At 39.7% G+C, this 21521-nt stretch overlaps 1 protein-coding gene across 1 annotated transcript in view; it reads left to right on the forward strand.

The window, feature by feature from the left end:
- LAMA2 (laminin subunit alpha 2) overlaps nucleotides 1-21521 on the forward strand; it is a 1107608-nt gene that overhangs the window by 313256 nt on the left and 772831 nt on the right. Inside the window, exon 3 of the mRNA XM_030196530.1 lies at nucleotides 4867-4979. Within this exon, the coding sequence (XP_030052390.1) occupies nucleotides 4867-4979 (113 nt within the window). The remainder of the gene's footprint in view (nucleotides 1-4866; nucleotides 4980-21521) is intronic.

The following is a 21521-nucleotide window of genomic DNA, read 5'->3' on the forward strand; positions in this document are numbered from 1 at the left end:
AACGCTAAGTGCCTATATTTATAGATGCAAAGAGTTTATATTTATACTTGCATTTTTCTATAATTATTAGATAGTAGCACACGTAAGTTTGGGTGTGCATAGAGGTTTTTATTGGAGTAGTGTAGGAATTGACTCAATTTAACTCCATGATATATAAGGTATTAGACACACCAAAAATATATATAAAAATATTTAATTGATACAAGGGTGTGTTTTGCAAACAGTAAAAATACCTTTAGAGAAGTTCTATGATTGAGAAACTTATCCACCCTTAGAAGTGCAGCTTTGAATAGCAGCGCTTCGTTTGGGTGAGTGTACTACTCTGAGAATATCTCTATAAATAAAAAAAATATATATATAGTATAGTATCACTTAATTACATGGAGTGACATTGGGTCAATTCCTTCACTAAAGCAACTCCTATATAATTTTTCTCTGGTGTTGTACTTTTTGAACTTTTTCCAGAGGTTTTGTTGGGAATTACTACTTCACCATCCCAGAGAGTGGCATTCACTACCACAATGATTGAGATTTTCAAGTGGTACATCCGGGGTATAAATTTGGAAAGATCTACAGGCTTTGCTTTCTAAATAGTTAGAACACACCAGATCAGTAATGCTTGTATGTTGTACATTGCATATTTGACCCTCAGGGACCTTTGGTCTGACACAATATAGCAGTTTTTACGAGTTAAATGTAAACATGTTTTGCATCCACAAAAGTCAAACCTCCCCCCACCCCACCCCCAAGGGGCAGATCATAATTAGGATATTTCTCCATGGAAGTCACAATACAGTTCTGATTCTCATGTCATCAGAGCAATCGCAACATAAATCTCTATACCAGGTACATTGTGAAATGCAAAACTTAAAGAAAATCCACTCAACATACATTTAGAAAACATGTCATATAACAGTAACACTAATGCTATGATTCAAACAGCAACAACTCTACCTATTACTCCTGGTGAAATCTGGCACAAAATAAACAATTCTGCATATAAATGTTGAAAATTCTGTGCACAATATTTTAAAATTCTGCATCTTCGTAATTTGTTTGTACAGAATTCCTCCAATCATAAAGCCTAACCACTCCCCCAGCGTCTTCCTTAACCAGTAATATTGCCCTCCAGGTTCCACCCTGCCCAGTTCTCTCTCATACCAACTTAGCTTCAGGTTCTACCCTCCCCACCCTGATTTAGCTTGAACCTCTTCCCTTCCCCCAGCTTTCTCTGCATCCTAGTTCTTTCTCTCCCCTCAGCCCCAACCCCTACATCTCTGTACTTTTTCTGTCCTTGCCTCTACATTTTCCTCCCAGATATTGTGGCATAAGGAAGAAATACGCAGCTGCACATCAAACCTCTTCCTCTGCTGGCCTGGGCCTACTGCTTATGTGAACCATGCCAGACTCTGTACAACAGCTGGCCCAGGCCTGCAGAAGAGGAGGAGGAAGTGGTCTGATGCGCAGCTGCTTGTTTCTTCCGTATGCCACATGATCCGGAGGGGGAGGTGGGATATTTTTGGAGCAGTCTTTGGGTGTGTGCTACAAGGGGAGGGGGATCAGAAACCTGATGTTTTGTTCCCTTCTGTTCCCTGTGCAGAATTCTGCAAGGCAATTACAGAATTCTGCACAAATTCTGCATTGAGCAGTGGCATAGAATTCCCCATGGAGTAACCTATGAATAGGCAGTACTACACATGTTACAGTGGACCCTAAAACACCAAAGATGAACCAAAACGTGGACTCAATAGTCAAATGTGGGAACCAGATGATTCTTTTATTGCCAGTATCTAAAATACTCACAGCTATATTTCGGCATAAGAATATGTCTGCACCAGGGGTCAATAGGAAATCTAAAAGTACAAATCATAAAATCACATATAAATAACATTAAAATACCAGAGTGGTCATCAAAATAATAAATAAAATATAAAGTATAGATATCAGTAAATAAACAGACATTCAAATATGTGCATGTAATATCATTCTAGAATGCAATAGCTGTATATTGGAAACCATAAAAATAGACAATTCTATAAATAAATTAAAAACAACCCAAAATGACAGACGGATAGTATTCCTCTTTATGATACTTATATACATTGTATGCAAGTGATAGTAGAAGGAATCAGTAAGCTGGTTCTTACGTCTAATAATTTTCAGCAATGCAAGTCAAATATTGCTCTACAAGCAAAAGCGCTCTTAAACAAGAAAGAGAAGGGAAAAGAAGAAAAAGATCTATTTGCAAATAGGGAGGATATGTGAAAACCATAGGTGATAAGATGAATAACTATACTACAACTGATAAATATAAATATGATATAAGCTAGTTCAAAATGCTAAAATCAATCAACTTTAAAGGCCTTCGCATCACTGTAAATAAGGATATGCAGTCCAATGTGCTTTCTAAATATAAAACTGGAATAAGTGCCAAATAATAGATCAGGTGCACTAAAGAAAACCCGATTAGCATATACTCATGCATAATTCATGTGTAACTCTCATATTAGTGAAAATGGAAAAAAACAACTAGAACTGGTACGTATTCGAAAAACATATCTGCTTCAAAAATTAAAGGCCTATTTTTGCCTTTTCAAGGAGCAAAAATTTAAAAGAAAAATTGGTGCCATCAATGTTGCCTCCATTATTGTCATCTTGTAGACCTTCTAGTTGTGGCCATTGTTCTTTGTCAGTATTCTCTGACAATTACATCATTTACTGATCCTCAGAGTAAAAATGTTTTTCAGCTTCACCATACTACTAACTGCAATACAACACAAAAAGTTTATGAAAAATGTTGAAGACACATCTCTTCATGCAAGCTTACCCTAATGACCCAACCTAACCTTTTAAGCCCACCCAAACATCTCCTGCTCTGAAGATGATTCTACCTTAAACCATGTCTCCCAAACTCCTTATCCTCATACCCCAGTCTTCTCTTCTCCATCTCCCTACACCATACCCCTCCCAATCTCTTTCCTTTTGCCTATCATACCTTGTTTACCTTTTCATGTTCAATTCACATATTCTTAAAACCTTACTATTACTATGTTTATTACAATTTATAATATTCTCCTTACAATACTTTGTAATTCTGTTTACTATGTAAGCCGCATTGAACCTGCTGTGTGTGGGAAAGCGCGGGATACAAATGTAATAAATAATAATAATAATAATATCATCCTATGCCCTTGTAATTTAGTATATCTGGGCAAGATAAAGCGATCCACACACCCTGCCCTGTCCCCAGCCCAACATTTTCTCTCTACTGCGGCCTGCCCCAAAGGAAACAGGAAATTACATCAGAGAGGACAGTCCGCAGTAGAGAGAAGATGTCGGGCTGCCGGCAGGGCAGCGTATGGAATCGCTGCCGCCGCCCAGCAACTTTTCCAATAAATTAAAGATAGACTAAGGAAAGGGGGTTGAGGTACAAAGAGGGGAGATGTCATCCCGGGGGGGGGGGGGGCTTGGGTGCGGAATAGAAAGAAAGGTAAGATGCAGGGGGAGAAGTATGGTAGAGATAGCTAACTAGCAGGTAGGCTGGCTAGCAGCAAGATGCTGCTCCCTGGAGAGTGCTGCTCCATGTAGAGTGTCACCTGAGGATGCCACCTCAGTTGGCCTCATTATAGGGCTACCTCTGAAAACCACTACCGCAGGGCATGCTCAATCACTCTGCGGTAGTTTTGGGATTAATGAGTGTTTCCCACATGCTAAAAAATAGATTTTTATCTCAAAAAAGATATAGCAGAATTAGAAACGGTTCAAAGAAGAGCAACCAAAATGATAAAGGGGATGGAACTCCTCTCATATGAGGAAAGGCTAAAGAGGTTAGGGCTCTTCAGCTTGGAAAAGAGACAGCTGAGGGAGGATATAATTGAGGTCTGCAAAATCCTGAGTGGTGTAGAACGGGTAAAAGACAGTGGACACTCAATGAAATTACCTGGAAATACTTTTAAAACAAAGCGGAGGAAATATACTTTTGCTCAAAGAATAGTTAAGCTGTGGAACTTGTTGCTGGAGAATGTGATAACAGTGGTTAGCATGTTGGGTTTAAAAAAGGTTTGGACAAATTCCTGGAGGAAAAGTCCATAGTCTGCTACTGAGACAGACATGGGGAAGCCACTGCATGCCCCAGGATTGGCAGCATGGAATGTTGCTACTATTTGGTTTTCTGCCAGGTACTTGTGACCTGAATTGGCCACTGTTGGAAGCAGGATACTGGACTAGATAGACCATTGGTATGACCGAGAATGGCTATTCTTATGTTCTTAACTACTGAAAAGGCAAAATCAAAAGCCAAGTGTAATTTTAAAAGCCTGCGGGGGTCTTTTACCAAATCTTAGCTTGAGTTATCTTTAGCAGGGCCCATGTTATTCCTATGAGCCCTGCAGCAGATAATTTGAGCTAAGCTTTAGTAAAAGAAGACCCCCTATGTTTGCAAATGTTGTATCATATCATTTTTCTTGATATACAAGCTAAATTGCCCCCAAATTTAAAAAAACCCTTAAGATTATGGAAGCAACTGACATCAGTTATTCCTTCTTTAAAAGCAGTAGTTTATTTATTTTATGCTAGACTTCAAAAATATTGACATTTTCTATGAAGCTACATGGAATTTTATTTTAGTTCCAAAAATATAATTGAACTCTTGTCTAGAGGGTAAAAAACATTGGCAGTAATAGTTATGGTTTCTACATTTTTTTTCTGTTCCAGTGTAACTTTTTGACATCTTGATATACCAATCACACTTTTTTAACTGCATGGGCTAAGCCAATAATTTTCAGCATTGCAGGTTTCTTCAAATGAAGTAGATAAACTGATACCTTTTCTGCTCATGTTTGCAACAAATCTTTTTTCCACCAACAGTGCGCCATCCGATAACAAATGCAATTGATGGGAAGAACTACTGGTGGCAAAGTCCAAGTATCCAGAATGGGATGGAATATCATTTTGTGACCATCACACTTGATCTCCAACAGGTACTGAGCACTTTTCTGCCTGCAAATCCATTGTTTTCATGCACATTCCCCTTGCCTTTCCTTCACTCTCTGATCTGGAAAGGGTTGATCTCATTTCTGAAACATTCTCTACTTCCAATCATCTTTTCCTCAATTGTGCCTGAAAGTTACACCAATGTCTCATGAGGCAATACCAGTTTAGGATTCTCACTTCTTTCTCAGTGCCATTTTTCTGTTCCTGAAAAAAACTTTTTTTTCCCCTGATTTAATATGTATTATCATGACTTATTTAGCACATACAAATTTGCTATACATCTGCACCTTAATTCTATAAAAGTCGACAAAAATTGTGTGTGCAAGTTTGGGGGCATGCCCAATTTGAACATGCAATTGAATTGAATAATGAGCTAATTAGTGCTAATTGGGTTTTCAACAAGCAATTAGTGGCACTAATTAGATTTAATTGGAACTTGCAGAAATGTAGGCATGGGATCTGTGCCTAAATTTTATGCACAAGTATTAAAAAGGAGCATGAAAATGGGAGGGTCATGGGTAGAATGGGGCATTCCAGGCATTTACACTCGTTGTTACAGAATAACAGGGATATGCGCCTAATTTAGGTATGTACATTTGTACCACAGTTGGTGCAGATGGCTGCACCTAAAGTTAGGCACAAGTCCCCAGTGCTATTCTATAAACTGTGCCTAACTTTAAGCTCGGTTTATAGAACAGCATTTTTTTTTAGCACCATATATAGAATTCATCTCCTGGTGTATTACTTAATCTGTCCTAATTTGTAACCAATGCCCAACTATTTTGCTATAACTTCTTGTATTATATATTAGCATTAATGTCTTGCTTGCTCTGGTCCTAAGATAGTGTAGATGACATGGTAGTTCTCTTTGATGCAGCAATAAAGACCAACAAGCAAGCTGTAGGTGAGAACTTTTTCTTCTTTTAAGACACCCCAAGGCATCACCTGCAACCTATTTGCTGACCTTTATTTCTCTCTGGACTTAACAGATGTTTTCATACCATTCACATCTTTGCTGCTAAGGGAACTGATCCAATTCAAGGGCCTGATCTATTAGGCTGTTTCCCTATAGAAAGAATGAGAACAAAGTATTCATAAATCAGGCCTAAGTCGCAATAAAAGCAGTCACTTTAGTTGCCAGCAGCCATGATCTTCATCTAAGGGGCCTGTGTACTAATGCTAAAACTGGCAGATAATGTAGGTCATTTCAAAAAGTTTTTCCTTGTGTAAACATTGTGCTACATGTGGAAACAGGCTTTTCTAAAAGTGCAAATCTATATATGGACATGTAAGTACAATAACACATGTGCCTCTGCATATGGATTCTCTATATATATTTTATAAAATATGTATCTAAATAATCTTAATACTCTCCATAAAAAAGCTCACTAACTTGTATATCTTTTAAACATGAAACAGGAGTTAATTATATGTTTATTCAAGGTGGAGAAAGCCTCCGAGGAATAATAAGATTTCTCTATTCATTGTAGTTTATCTGTTCCAATTATAGGCATAAAAAAAAAACCTCCTTAGAAAAATGTAATTACTAAACGTTACTCTGAAAACTTGTGATATTTTTCACTTTTAAACACCACTCTGAAAACTTGTGATATTTTTGAACTTAAATGCAGATATATCAGAAGAGAAAGCTTATCTTAAGAGTCTTAGGGGCCCTTATGCTAAGCTGCGTAGGCGCACATGCGCGCCCTACATGCGTCAAACTTGAACTACTGCTCAGCTACCACGTGGCGGAGGCGGTAATTTCATTTTTACGCTCACCCACTATGCGCCTCGGAAAATTTCTGGTGGTAATCAGCATTCTACACACACTGATGATTACTGTCTAGTTAAAGCGTCAGACTTTACCGCTAGGTCAATGGGTGGTGGTAAGGTCTCAGGCCCAAAATGATGTGCACCAATTTTTATTTTGCCACACGTCCATTTTTGGCTAAACAAAAAAAAGGTCTTTTTTTGCAGGTGCGCTGAAAAATGGACCTGCGTGCATCCAATACACGCATCTACACCAGCGCAGGCCACTTGTTGGCGCAGTTTAGTAAAAGGAACCCTTAGGTCCTCCAACGATGGCCAGCATTTCATGATCTCCAAATCACTACTTCAGGGCACATGAACCAGATTCATGAACTGAACCCTCCAAAACTCACCAAAATCTCACTGTAGCCACATATAGGTGCCCCCTTCACCCATAGAGCTATCATAGTGGTGTACAGTTGGGGGTAGTGGGTTTTGGGGGGCTCAGTAGACAAGATAGGGGAGCAACGGTGAGATGTGTATCTGGAAACATTTATTTGAAGTCCATAGCAGTGCACCCTAAGGTGCCCCATTGTTCTCCTGGGATGTCTAGGGGACCAGTGGGCTAAAAATACTGGCTCCTCCCACATTCCAATGGTTTGATTTTCTATGTTTTTCACTTGTGCATTTTTTTTTTGAAAATGGCCTGAAAAGATAAATGCACAGAGTACAAAACCTTGTTACAAACAGTATTTAAAAAAAAAAAAAAAGATAGACGTTTTGCTTTTTCGAAAATGGTTACATTTACTATTCGGATTTGGGACATGTGTGCCAAACGTCCAAAGCCTGACTTTCATGCCCCTTCACATCATTATCACCATGACTTATTATGTATATTTTATTTCATTATTTAAATTAAAATGAGCAACGTTACTGTGCAAATATCATTTTCTATACTTTCATCTCTCTGAGAATATGCAGTAAATAAATCACTTTTCTTAAAATTAAAAGACCAGACTGTTACACAAATTACTGGAAAATTAATTGTCTCACATGGTGAACTTAAAGGAACTTCATGGTATTAAACCTTGAGATGTTTGAAAGATTCCAAAAATATCATGGTTGTATCATCTTAAACTATTTTACAAAACTTCATATAATTATTTCATATTTATTGATGCAGAATAAGGATTAAAATGAAGCCTCTGGTCCTGTGATAAATTGCACAAGAAAATCAAAAAAGAACTATTTCTGCAGGTTTTGTAATTCTCATAATCAAATTGTTACATATAATCGACAGTAACAAAACACAAACACACAATCACACACACACAATCACACACTTATATATATATATATATATATATATATATATATATATATATATATATATACACACACACAGAAAGAGAGAGAGAGATGTTGCAATACAGAGCAGATTTGGAAGGAAGGAAGAAGTCATGAGACAAATGTCTACTTCACAGTTATCAGCAGTACATGATCTAAGAACGCAAGAGTAGCCATACTGGGTCAGATCAATGGTCCATCTAGCACAGTATCCTGCTTCCAACAGTGGCAAATCCAGGTCACTGTACCTGGCAAAAACCCAATTAGTAGAAACATTCCAAGCTATCGATCCCAGAGCAAGCAACAGCTTCTCCATGCCTGTCTCAATAGCAGACTATAGAATTTTCTTCCAGGAAATTGTCCAAACCTTTTTAAACCCAGATACACTATCCGCTGTCACCACATCCTCCAGCAACGAATTCCAGATCTTAACTATATCTTTGAGTGAAAAAAATATTTCCTCCTATTTGTTTTAAAATTATTTCCATTTAATTTCATTGAGTGTTCCCTAGTCTTTGTACTTTTTGAAAGAGTGAAAAATCAATTCACTTTTAACCATTCAACACCACTCAGGATTTTATAGACCTCAATCATATCCCCCCCTCAGCCATTGCTTTTCCAAGATGAAGAGCCCTAACCTCTTCCTCATATGGGAGGAGTTCTATCCCCATCATTTTGATTGCTCTTCTTTGAACCTTTTCTAATTCCGCTATATAATTTCCATGGCTCCCTTTTTTATGTTCCCTCACTTCCCTGCTTCTTATGTGATACTCTTAACTTTCTATTATGTCTTATTTTTCATATTCTTGGGTAAGAATAAACTGTGGTAAATGTGAGAAGCTTCTCTTGTTTATGGTTGTGTTTGGTACTTTACCCAGCTGGGGGGTCTAAGAAATCAGTTGAGGAATTTGTCTGGGAAAGGTGTCGGGTTGCTGGTTCTGAGATCCAACACCTATCGGCCCAAACAAAAGTGGTGCTTCTGCTCGGTTCTGTTTGGATCAGAACCTCCAAGTGTGACAGGTGCACATGTCGCAATTGGCAAAGTCCAGAGAATTGGTCCTAACTTGCAACTGACCGAGGGTACGGTTCTTAGGACATACGGTGAACGGTGAGAAAAAAGGAAGACAACTGTGGTAAGTACTTGGGGTATTTTGGGGTTTATGTTTGTGCAGCGCTGTGTACGCTTTGTAGCGCTATAAAAATGCTAAATAGTAGTATATGTTTTTTGAGATACAGTGACTAGAACTGAATGCAATACTTAAGGTGATGTCGCACAATGGAGCAATACAGAGGCATTATAATATTCTTGGTCTTATTTTGCATCCCTTTCCTAATAATTTCTAGCATCCTGTTGGCTTTTTTGGCCACCGCCGAACACTGTGCAGAAGATTTCAGTGTATTATCTACAATGACACCTAGATCTTTCTCTTGAGTTCTGACTCCTAAGGTGGACCCTAGCATCAGGTAACTATGATTCAGATTATTCTTCCCAATGTGCATCACTTTGTATTTGTCTACATTGAAATTCATCTGCCATTTGGATGCCCAGTCTTCTAATTTCCAAAGGTCTTCCTGCAATTTTTCACAATCCATATGTATTTTGACAACTTTGAATAGTTTTGTGTCATCTGCTAATTTAATTGCACCACTTGTCGTTCTGATTTCCAGATCATTTATAAATATGTTAAATAGTAGCGGTCCCAGTAGAGAACCCTGTGGCACTCCACTATTCACCCTCCTCCATTGAGAAAAATGGCCATTTAACCCTAACCTCTGTCTTCTGTCCTATAACGAGTTCACAGAAAGACACTGCCTTCTATCCCTTGACTCTTTAATTTTCTCAAGAGTCTCTCATGAAGAATGTTGTCAAAAGCTTTCTGAAAATCTAGAAACACAACATCAACCGGCTCACCTTTATCCACATGGTTATTTATGCCTTCAAAGAAATGAAGCAAATTGGTGAGGCAAGATTTTCCTTGGATGAATCTATGCTGACTCTGTAGCTGCTGCTGTGCAGTAATGCCAACAAAACCTACTAACTTTGAATGGGCTATGTCAGCATTACTGCATGGCTTTGTAAAAGGGGGGCATGTTTGTCTATGTGTTCTGTAATTTTATTCTTTCTAATAGTTTCCACTATTTTGCCCAGCACAGAAGTCAGGTTTACTGGTCTGTAATTTCCCAGATCACCATGGAACCGTTTTTAAAAAATGGAAAAAAATATGAAAGTACCGACAAAATAAACATTGTCTGCCTGTACAACCCTCCTGTGGAAAAATACAGGACATATCTGTTTGACAATTTTTTCAGCTGCTGTGTGATTATGCTATAAACCGCCTTTTTTGGTTCAATTCAAACTACCATTGAAACTGATGATCTTATTTTGCCCATATAACAGTATTTATTTATTCATTTGTTTACTATTAGAGCATTATGGCAAAACCCCCTGTCATATAACCATTGTAGACAATAAACAATGTAGCTATTCATGACAACAGGGTTGAAATAAGGATATGATTTCAGATACTGGCATCCATTTTTAATTCATATTTGAAATTTTTCAGAGTGTGACCTCTTTACATTCAAGCAGGGCTTTGTTTTACGCTCATGAAAAACTGAAAGAAAAAGCTGAAAAAAAGATTCAGTGCTTTGTAGTTTTTTTGGTCTATTGCTATGCTTTAACTGGTATAAGAAGAGCATGATCAAAAATTGCCTTCTAAGCACAGCTGAAAATAGGCATGCAGGCCTTGAACTCAGTAAATACTTCTTAAATACATTGACTAGCAACAAAACTTCTGTGAAGGCTGAGTAGCCACCAACACATCTCTGTATCTATTTATTCAGGAGGAGGAGGTTTGGGATTCTAATTGCGTGCTTATTATGCTCATTGTCAAAGCACTTAGCCTCCCAAAGTTCCATAGAAACCTATGGAACTTAGCCTCCCAAAGTGCTTTGAAAATATGCCTCACTATGACTTATGCCAATTATTATCACCATCTGTGCTGGAATACATGAGAGAAACAGATTTATGGACTATCCTGAAAGTTTTATATAGTGCAACTGATTTGCATGCAGAACTCAATTGGTTAACAAGTTAATAATGGATATTAACAAGCAATTATCAGCACTAATTAGAATTTATGCGCACTGCTCGCTAAGGACCTCTTTTACAAAGCTGCACTACTGATTCCGCTACAGGAAATGAGAGGAAGCCCATTCAATTTTTATGGACTTTTTCTCATTTGCCATGCAGGAATCACTAGTGCAGCTTTATAAAAGAAGCCCAAAGCATATTCTATAAAGTGGTCCATGTAAATTCTACTGCGGTGGATCTCAAAGGTGGGCGTGGCCATGAAAGGAGCATGGGCAGGTTGTGGCAAGTCAAATGCAAAGTGCTGATAAGGAAGGCAAAGAGGGACTTTGAAAGAAAAATTGTGTTTGAGGCAAAAACACATAGTAAAACTTTTTTTAGGCATATTACAAGCAAGAAGCTGGTAAAAGAATCGGTTCGACAGCTAGATGAGCGAGGGGTAAAAGGGGCACTCAGGGAAGACAAAGCCATAGCGGAAAGATTAAATGAATTCCTTGGTCTTCACCAAGGAAGATGTGGGAGAGATATTCAAAGCTGACGAGTCAGAGAAACTGAATGAAATCTCTATAAACCTGGAGGATGTAATGGCGTAATTTGAGAAATTAAAGAGTAGCAAATCTCCTGCACCAGGTGGTATTCATCCCTGAGGACTGATAGAATTGAAAAATGAACTTGCGGAACTATTGTTAGTAATATGTAATTTATCTTTAAAATCAAGCATGGTACCGGAAGAATGTAAGGAGGCCAATGTAACTCCAATTTTAAAAAAAGGTTCCAGAGGAGATCAAGGAAATTATAGACTGTTGAGCCTGATGTCAATGCCAGGCAAAATGGTAGAGACTATTATAAAGTACAAAATTACACAGCATATTCAAAAGCATGGATTGATGAGAGAAAGCCAACATGGATTTAGTGAAGGCAAATCTTGCCTCACCAATCTATTACGTTTCTTTGAAGGGGTGAACAAACATGTGGATAAAGGTGAGCCAGATGATATTGTGTATCTGGATTTCCAGAAGGCATTTGACAAAGTACCTCATGAAAGACTCCAGAGGAAATTGGGGAGTCATGGGGTAGGAGGTAGTGTCCTACTGTGGATTAAAAACTGGTTAAAAGATAGAAAACAGAGAATAGGGTTAAATGGTCAGTATTATCAATGGAGAAAGGTAGATAGTGGGGTTCCCCGGGGGTCTGTGCTGGGATCGCTGCTTTTTAACATATTTATAAATGATCTAGAGATGGGAGTAACTAGTGAAGTAATTAAATTTGTTGATGACACAAAGTTATTCAAAGTTGTTAAATCACAAAAGGATTGTGAAAAATTACAATGGCTGGCGGTAAGGTCGGTCTCAGACCCAAAATAGGCACGCGGCAATTTTCATTTTGCCACATGTCCATTTTCAGTAAAAATGTTAAAAAGGCCTTTTTTTCAGGTGCGCTGAAAAATGATTATGCACGCTCCCAAAACCTGATCCTACACTACCGCAGGCCAAATTTCAGTTCACCTTAGTAAAAGGACCCAAAGATAGGCCTGCTGTTTATTTGGCCTATTTTAACCGCTAAACATAGCCGGTGTTGCACTGAATATCTGCACCTAACCAGCTATGTTGCACGATATGGCCGATTAGCAGTTAGGTGCTAACTAGCAATACTTAACGGAGATAACCAGTTATTCTCTCACTCATACACCCGCCCACAACCACGTCCCATCCAGACATAATTCGCAACCCCAAAGTTCTAATGAAGCCCCAAGCTCCACCCACTTCCCTGAAGGGTTCGTAACTTCATGGTGGTGAAGCCACCCCACTGACTATGTCTCTCTGCCATGCCCTCGTGTCAAACTATGGATCAATTATAACACTAACTAAACATCTATATACTGTATAAATAGTACCTGGGAAGGTCAGGATATAGATCCGTTCACAGAGACTCAGCAAACAGATCTGTCTCTCTTTCTTCCCAGGCTAAGACTAAAGCAACAGCCTGCATCTGGTAGGTAATTTGAAACTCCAGGCCAATTAGAGCCCTGAACAGTCAAGTTTCAAATAAAAACTGGTTACATCACTACAGACACTTCCCATTATCTGTGTGCTGACTAAAAGAAAGAGAAGTCACTTCTTTGTAACAGCTTTAAGCACAAACATGCACCATCTGCTGGCCAAACTAGAAAAATACTCTTCAGAATTAATTTAGGCAGGAAAATATCCAAGCCATTTTACAGGTTTAAAACACACTGTTTCTTCACAGTAGTAAAAGGCTTTGCATTATGAAGTTCCAAATATGCTGTTAGCCAGAGCAGAATTAATTCTTTGGTGGGCCCTAGGCAACAAAACACAATGGGCTGCTATCTTCATCATAAGTACATTTGAAAACTCTCACAAATGAGGACCTGCATGATTCTGATTGCAGAGGAGGAAGCAGCAGGTACTGTATGATGCATTGCTTCCCGGCTCCTGCTGCCAACTGGAGGACATCACACAGGATGAGGAAAGGTGGAATGAAGAGCAAAAGACAGCAGAGGCTATTAGAGCCAAAAGACCATCCTTCAAAGAATAGAAAAAAGTATCCAAATGAATAAAAATAAGAAGTAACATAAGTACTGACAAGTTAGATGCAAAACTTTGATAAAGAAGGCTAAAAGAGAATAAGAACAGAAACTTGTTGGAGAAGCAAAAACTCACACTAACAGCTTTTTCCGGTATATCAGAAGCAGAAAGCCTGTGAGTGAATTTGTGGGACTGTTAGATCATGAAGGAGCAAAAGGGGCACTCAGGGAGAACAAGGCCATAGCTGAGAAACTGAATGAATTCTTTGCTTCAGTCTTTAAGGAAGAAGATGTAAGAGATCTACCTGTAAGGAAATCCAGAAGAGGAAAACAAAAGTTCTGCAGAAAGAGAAGTACAGTCCACAAAAGCACATGGTTATTCACTCTTTCAATGAAATGAATCAAATGGTGAGGCAAGACTTTCCTTGGCTGAATCCAAGCTGACTTTGTCCCATTAAACCATCCTCCCCTTCTAGAAAGCTGCGCGGTAATGCTGACACAGCCCATTCACCGTGATTTCTTTCAGTTCTTCCACATCATCACCCTTGAAAACCATTTCTGGTACAGTTAGATCTCTACAGTCCACAAAAGCAAAACACACATCTTCTAATAGTTAAAGGCTTTTATTCTTGCCACTTTAAAACACAACCTGACGTGGCCATGTTTCACCTCTCTAGAGGCTGTGTCGGGGATTTTCAACTGTTAGGGCCCCAGAGGGCACAAACACCTAATATTAGTAGGTGTAGCAATGAAAACAGCTAAGCAGCTAGCAGCAGATTGTAAGCTCTTTGAGCAGGGACTGTCTTCTGTGTATGGTGTACAGCGCTGCGTATGCCTTGTAGCGCTATAGAAATGATAAGTAGATAGATAGATAGATAGATAGATAGATAGATAGATAGATAGATAGATAGATAGATAGATAGATAGCAGGATAAAAAGAGTATCTCCTCCTTTCTCAATAGTATACTATTGAGAAAGGAGAGACATTCTTTTTATCCTGCTGCAAGTGGGAAGAATAAAAGCCTTTTTAACTATTAGAAGACGTGTGTTCTGCATTTGTGGAGTGTAGAGAACTACCAGTACCAGAAATGTTTTTCAAGGGCAAGGATGCAGAAGAACGGAAAGAAATCACGGTGAATAGGTTGTGTCGGCATTACCATGCAACTTTCTAAAAGGGGAGGATGGTTTAATGGGACACAGCCAGTTTGGATTCAGCCAAGGAAAGTCTTGCCTAACTCAATTTGCTTAATTTCTTTGAAGGCGTGAATAACCATGTGAATAAAGGGTGAACCGGCTGATGTAGTGTATCTAGATTTTCAGAAAGCTTTTGACAAAGTTCCTTATGAGAGACTCCTGAGAAAAGAGTCATGGGATAGGAGGCAATGTTCTATTGTGGATTAGGAATTGGTTATTGGACAGAAAACAGAGGATAAGCCATTTTTCTCAATGGAGGAGGGTGAATAGTGGAGTGACACAGGGATCTATACTTGGACCAGTGCTATTTAACATATTTATAAATGATCTGAAAATCAGAATGACAAGTGATGTGATTAAAGTTACAGATGACACAAAAGTATTCAAAATTGTTCATATGCATACGGATTGTAAAAACTTGCAGGAAGACCTTAGGAAATTGGAAGACTGGGCATTGAAATGGCAAATGGAATCTAGGGCACTGTTTACTAAGCCATGCTGTAGGTGTGCTAGGGTTTTTAGCACACGCTAACGCTAGAGACACCTATATATTCCTATGAGTTTTAGCATGCGCTAAAAAGGCTAGCACACACCTTAGTAAACAGGGCCTTAAATGTGGACAACTGTAAAGTGATGCACTTTGGGAAGAATAATCCGAATCATAGTTACCTGATGCTAGGGTCCACCTTGGGAGTCAGCACCCAAGAAAAAGAAATAGGTGTCATTGTAGACAATACGCTGAAATCTTCCGCCCCGTGTGCGGCAGTGGCCAAAAAAGCAAACAGAATGCTAGGAATGATTAGAAAAAGGATGATAAATAAGACCAAGAATACGATAATGCCTCTTTATCATTCCATGGTGCGATCTCACCTTGAATATTCCGTTCACTTCTGGTTGCTGTATCTCAAAAAAGATATAGCAAAATTAGAAAAGGTTCAAAGAAGAGTGACCAAAATGATGAAGGGGATGGAACTCCTCTTATATGAGAAAAGGCTAGAGAGTTTAGGGCTCTTCGGCTTGGAAAAGAGATGGCTGAGGGGAGGTATGATTGAGGTCTACAATTTCCTGAATAGTGTAGAATGAATAGAAGTGAATCAATTTTATACTCTTTCAAAAAGTACAAAGACTAGGGAACACTCAAGGAAGTTACATGGTACTACTTTTAAAATGAACAGTAGGAAATATTTTTTTCACTCAACGAATAGTTAAGCTCTGGAACTCATTGCTGGAAGATGTGGTTACAGCAGTTAGCATATCTAGATTTTAAAAAGGTTTGGACAAGTTCCTGGAGGAAAAGTCCATAGTCTGCTATTGAGTTAGATATGGGGAAACCACTGTTTACCCTAGGATTGGTAGCATGAAATGTTGCTACTTTTTGGGTTTCTACCAGCTACTTATGGCATGGATTGTTTGTTAGATTGTACAGCGCTGCGTAACCCTAGTAGCGCTCTAGAAATGTTAAGTAGTAGTAGTAGTAGATTGGTAACTGTTCTTATATATCTTTAAAATGTGAGCCTGGGAGACCTGGATTAAAGTCCACTGCGCTGACCACTAGGTTTCCCCTCTGCTCTGCTGGGATGTGTGTAGCTATTTTTGTTCAAATGCTTCCAGACAGATGTCCTTGTCCCTGCTTTTTTGGTGTTCATATGTGAAAATAGCTGTTCATTTTAGCCATTCTCACATATTTTCAAACAGGGAACACCAATATTTTTCCCGTTCATAAATGGCTGTGTGATAGAATTTTTTTGGACGTTATGAGTAGGACATCCCAATTCTGACTTAGATGTTCTTTCAAAAATACCTCTCCACCTGTCCACATATCTCATCTTCATTTGCCCCTTCAACTGCCTGTTAAAGAGGCTTCATTGACTTCACGACCGTCATATCTGTGTTATCTGAATGCTCCAATCATGCCAATAAGGTACGTCACTTGATTTGTGCTGATATTGTGTTTATCCTATTTTATTTGAAATTTCTAATACGTTGCCTCTTAAGGGGTTTCATTTCTATTGTGATGACATTGCAAGCATCATTTCTTTGTTATATGGATGTTCCTCCATGCTTCCTATTATAATGAATCAACCTTGTCTAAACTTGTACAGCGCTGCGTAACCCTGGCAGCGCTATAGAAATGCTAAGTAGTAGTAGTAGTAGTAATTTGTACCCTGCTGACTTTTATCATATTTCTGTTATATGATTGTTCAGCTGTGCTGTTTGAATCAGTGGCGTAGCCAGACTTGACATTTTGGGTGGGCCCAGAGTTAATATGGGTGGGCACTATGTATATAGGTATGAGTAGTGTTTCTTGGGATACTACAAAATAAGGCCTTAGAATGCACTTGATGATGGATTTCTAAGTAGTCTCCCCCTAACAGCTGCATCAGCGTAAACCACATACATAACAGAAAAACCAATTTTTTAAAATATAATTACATTTTCCCATATCTTAAAATTGACCCGACATAAGTCTACTACAGTGGCAAACCTCTCAACACACAACAGGATCTTGCAATATAAATACACAGGAAAGATGTATTCAAATTCTGGTAGCACCTCAATAATAGCAATACAAAATCCCTTAACTGTCAGGTACTTTGTGAAGTAACACTAAATCCTGCAAAGAAACTTCTTAGAGCCTATGTTGCAAATCTCAACACCAATTCTGAACACGAATACCAATAACAGTACTTTTATAAATGCAGCAGTGCATATACATAACAGCAATACACTTCCCATTGGAAAAGTCAGACAAGTCAGACTCATACAACCCGACACAACCTACATGCCAGCAGAATCTCTCACCTTGGTCACATGCAGAGCACATACCAACTCTCATCAATTACAGAATAGAGGACCAAACATTAGCAATTGTCCTGTAGACTGGCATCAGTCCATCCCTGCCCTTCAGCCTGGCATCGGCTTTTCCCTTCCCTTCCCTACCCCACCCCACCATCCATCTCCATAGCCCAGCATCAGCCCTTCCTACCTTACCCTCTTCCCCATTTTTCCCCGGAGCACTGTATCAGCCCTTCCCAATCATTCATCCCATAGATAAGCCCTACCATAACCCCCCACCCCGCCCTTTAGCCTAGCATCAGCCTTGTCCTATCCCCTACCCATCCTTCCACGGTCTGGGATCTCTTCCCCCAACCATGAAGGACACCAGCATTAAATATAAGACTTTTTTTTATGTCCTGGGCACTGCAGAGCCCACCTCCACCCAGAAACCTGCCTATATTAAATTTAAAACATTTTTTTTTTTAAATTTGTAACCTGGGCCCTGCAGAGAACAACCCCCCAAACTCATCAACATGAAAAATATACCTTTTTTAGATTGCAACCTGAGCATTATAACAAATTTATTGTTGGTGGGCTTCTGGGTGGGGGTGGGCTCTTCTGTGCCTAGTGAAAAAAGGTATATGAAAATCATTAAATATGCCTTTTTGTTTTTTAACTAGGCAGTGAAGAGCACACCCCCACCCACCATTACATTGTACAGGATGTTAAAATTAAAAAAAATAAATTTGTTTTACCTGGCCTGGGCAGCTGGGCTTTGGTGGTGTTGGAAGATAGTGGAGCAGACTCAGAGCGCAATAATTGTGCTCTTGCTCCATGTGTTTTGTTGTGGGGCCACGGGGGAGTGCTGCTGAGGCAGGGCAGAGTGAAGGAACAGGAACCGCAACCGCAACCGCGACCGCGACGCGACTATAGCCGGCACAGACTCCCCTCCCATGCAGCACTGCGGTGCCGTTGCGCATGGGGGAGGGGAGGAGCAGAGCTCAGGGAGTGAGGTGAGCGACAGAGTAGCGGCGCTAGCGTCTAACAGTACAATGGCTGCAGCCGCTGCACTAAAAACAAAATTAGGCAGAGGAGGACTGGACAGCTGCCGGCTGCCTGGGTGGGCCTGGGCCCACCCAGGCCCACCCGTAGCTACGCCCCTGGTTTGAATGTGTATATTTCTTACACTGTATTGTGTTATTTCTGTTATTAAGATTTAGGGGCCCTTTTACTAAGCTGCGGCAAAATGTGGCCTTAGTGCGCCCTTGTGCAGGTTTTTCCCACACACTAAGGCCAGTTTTACCACAGTCACAAAATCTACTGCTGCTATAATAAATCAATACAACATTCAACCTGAAAGGTATCTTTGGACCATCAGAGGTGGTACTCCGCTGTTAAATATTGGTGCAGTAGCAATTTCCACCTTTCTCGTCATCGGTCCCTTATTTTATATATTTGAAAAAGCTTTTACATTTCAAAACTTTTAAACAGCCTTTCAGAAATGCTTATAATTAGAATAAGTCTGTGCTTATCTTTAGATAAAGGTTTCAGGGGACTTTAAATCCAATCCAGTTTGTATGGGGCTGTATACCGACATGTTTCGCTTCAGCTTTTTCAAGGTAAGCCCCTGTAGAAAGAGAAGCCGATGGAAATTTCCAATATCCAAAAGGATTAAAATATTCAAAGACAATACAAATCATCATAATAGTCATATACCTTTTTGTCTCCAGAGCGAGTACTTGATTCTTCACCCCTTATACCAAAATGGTTATGGCATCAAATTCCTTATAACTGCAATGGTCATATGGCATCCACCATTAACGCATGACAGGAAAAAAGAGCAGACTATGTAAAAAGTAGAATGATATTTATTTCCAAGCCATCAAAACAGCAAACAATTTCCTTTAATCACCCAACATGGCAGTTGTATGTCAGGTTGCTGTGGCTGCTCTAACTGCTGCTTGTTCGTTGATTAAAGAAAATCGTTTGCTGTTTTGATGACTTGGAAATAAATATCATTTGACTTTTTTACGTGGTCTGCTCTTTTTTTCTGTTGTCCTGGATCTTGCACATCGTTTGTCTATTTGTCTTTTGGGCCATTAGCACATGGCCATTAAAAATATTACTGTATGAGCACTTACTGCCACCCATTTTCTATGCAGTAAGGGCTCACGTGCTATTCCTGTGCTAACCAGTTAGTGTGTGATAATGTAGCTGCATTAACTGACTAGCACAGGAAGGCCCACTCTCTGCCTTCCTGACACACCCCTCCCAAAAGAAATAGAAACATTTTTTTTACTGCATGGATTAGCATTTGCTAAATTGGCACTTCACTGGAAGGCGCCTGAACACATGCTGCAGTTCACCATTTTAAGCTGTGTTAGGGTATGTGTTAGCACCTTTAGTAAAAGGGCTCCTTAGTTTGCCTGTCTCCATTTTTACTTCATTGATTGTATTTATGCTTATATTTGGCTATTTTATAATTGTTATGCTGTGAACAACATTGAAGTTTTTGTGCTTGCTGTACACCGCCTTGGGAGAATCTCTTAAATACATATATGAATAAAAATAAATAAACCATTTAACCCATGTATATTCTGAACAATACATCTATTTATCTGAGTTCCCTGTCTGAACATCATTTTGAGAAAGAGACCTATTTGCACAGGAAGTAAATATTTATTTATTTATTTTGTTACATTTGTATCCCACATATTCCCACCTATTTGCAGGCTCAATGTGGCTTACATAGTACTGTAAAGCAGTGGCGTAGCCAGACAGCCAATTTTGGGTGGGCCTCAGCCCAAAGTGGGTGGGCACAAAATTTTCTCTCTGCCCCGCCCCTTCCTCCTATTCTCCACCTCTCCCCCAGCACCTCCCAACTCAAAATAGAAACAGAAACACTTTAGCTCATGAGGAAAGTGACATCCGCTATGCACATTTCTCAAGCTATCATATTTCAGTTAAGATTCAAAATAAAATAAAATGCCTTTTCTACCTTTGTTGTCTGGTCATTTTCTTTTTCCATCATGTTGATCCAGTTTCTCCTTTGAACTTTCCTATCTTTCTGCTATTTCTTCTTCAAGCAGCTTCTGTCCATTTGTCTTTTTCTCCTCTCTTGTTCCATTCCCTCACTTCACTTGCCTCTGACATATTGACCTTTCCATTTTCGCTCTTTCCTCTCTTTTTTTTTTTCTTTTCTTTTCTCTGTCCACCCAAATTTTATCCTAACCCCTTTTCCTTTGTTTTACTTTTCAGATACCTGTCAGATTTCCATGTCCTTTCCACACACTAATTCTCCTATTCCCTATCTCTCTACTTCCCCAGCCATCCATTCCCTTCCATCTTCAATCTATTCCCCATTACCATATTTCTTTCCCCTGTAATCACCATCTTTCTCGCGTTTATTTCCTTGCCACCCCCTTGGCCTCTCCCACATGGTTCCACCTTTCCCAGTGTCTCTCTCCCTCCACCATTCTAGCCCAGCATCTGCTCCCTCTCTTCTCCCCACCCTTCACCCCCTCCCAGCATCTTCCTGTCACTTCTTTCTTTCGTCTTGCCCCCCTCTCCTGTGATCCAGTGTGGCCAGGATTTCCCCCACTCCTTCCCTAATGTCCACACACACGTCCAGAACCTCTCCCTTCCCTTCAGCCGGCTCCCCTTTGTCTTCCTCACCCCCCCCCCCCCACGTCCAGAACCTCTCCCTTCCCCCACACACGTCCAGAACCTCTCCCTTCCCTTCAGCCCGCTCCCCTTTGTCTTCCTCACCTCCCCCCACACACGTCCAGAACCTCTCCCTTCCCTTCAGCCGGCTCCCCTGTGTCT

Source organism: Microcaecilia unicolor, chromosome 3 (assembly GCF_901765095.1).
Source record: "Microcaecilia unicolor chromosome 3, aMicUni1.1, whole genome shotgun sequence".
NCBI classification, from domain to species: domain Eukaryota; kingdom Metazoa; phylum Chordata; class Amphibia; order Gymnophiona; family Siphonopidae; genus Microcaecilia; species Microcaecilia unicolor.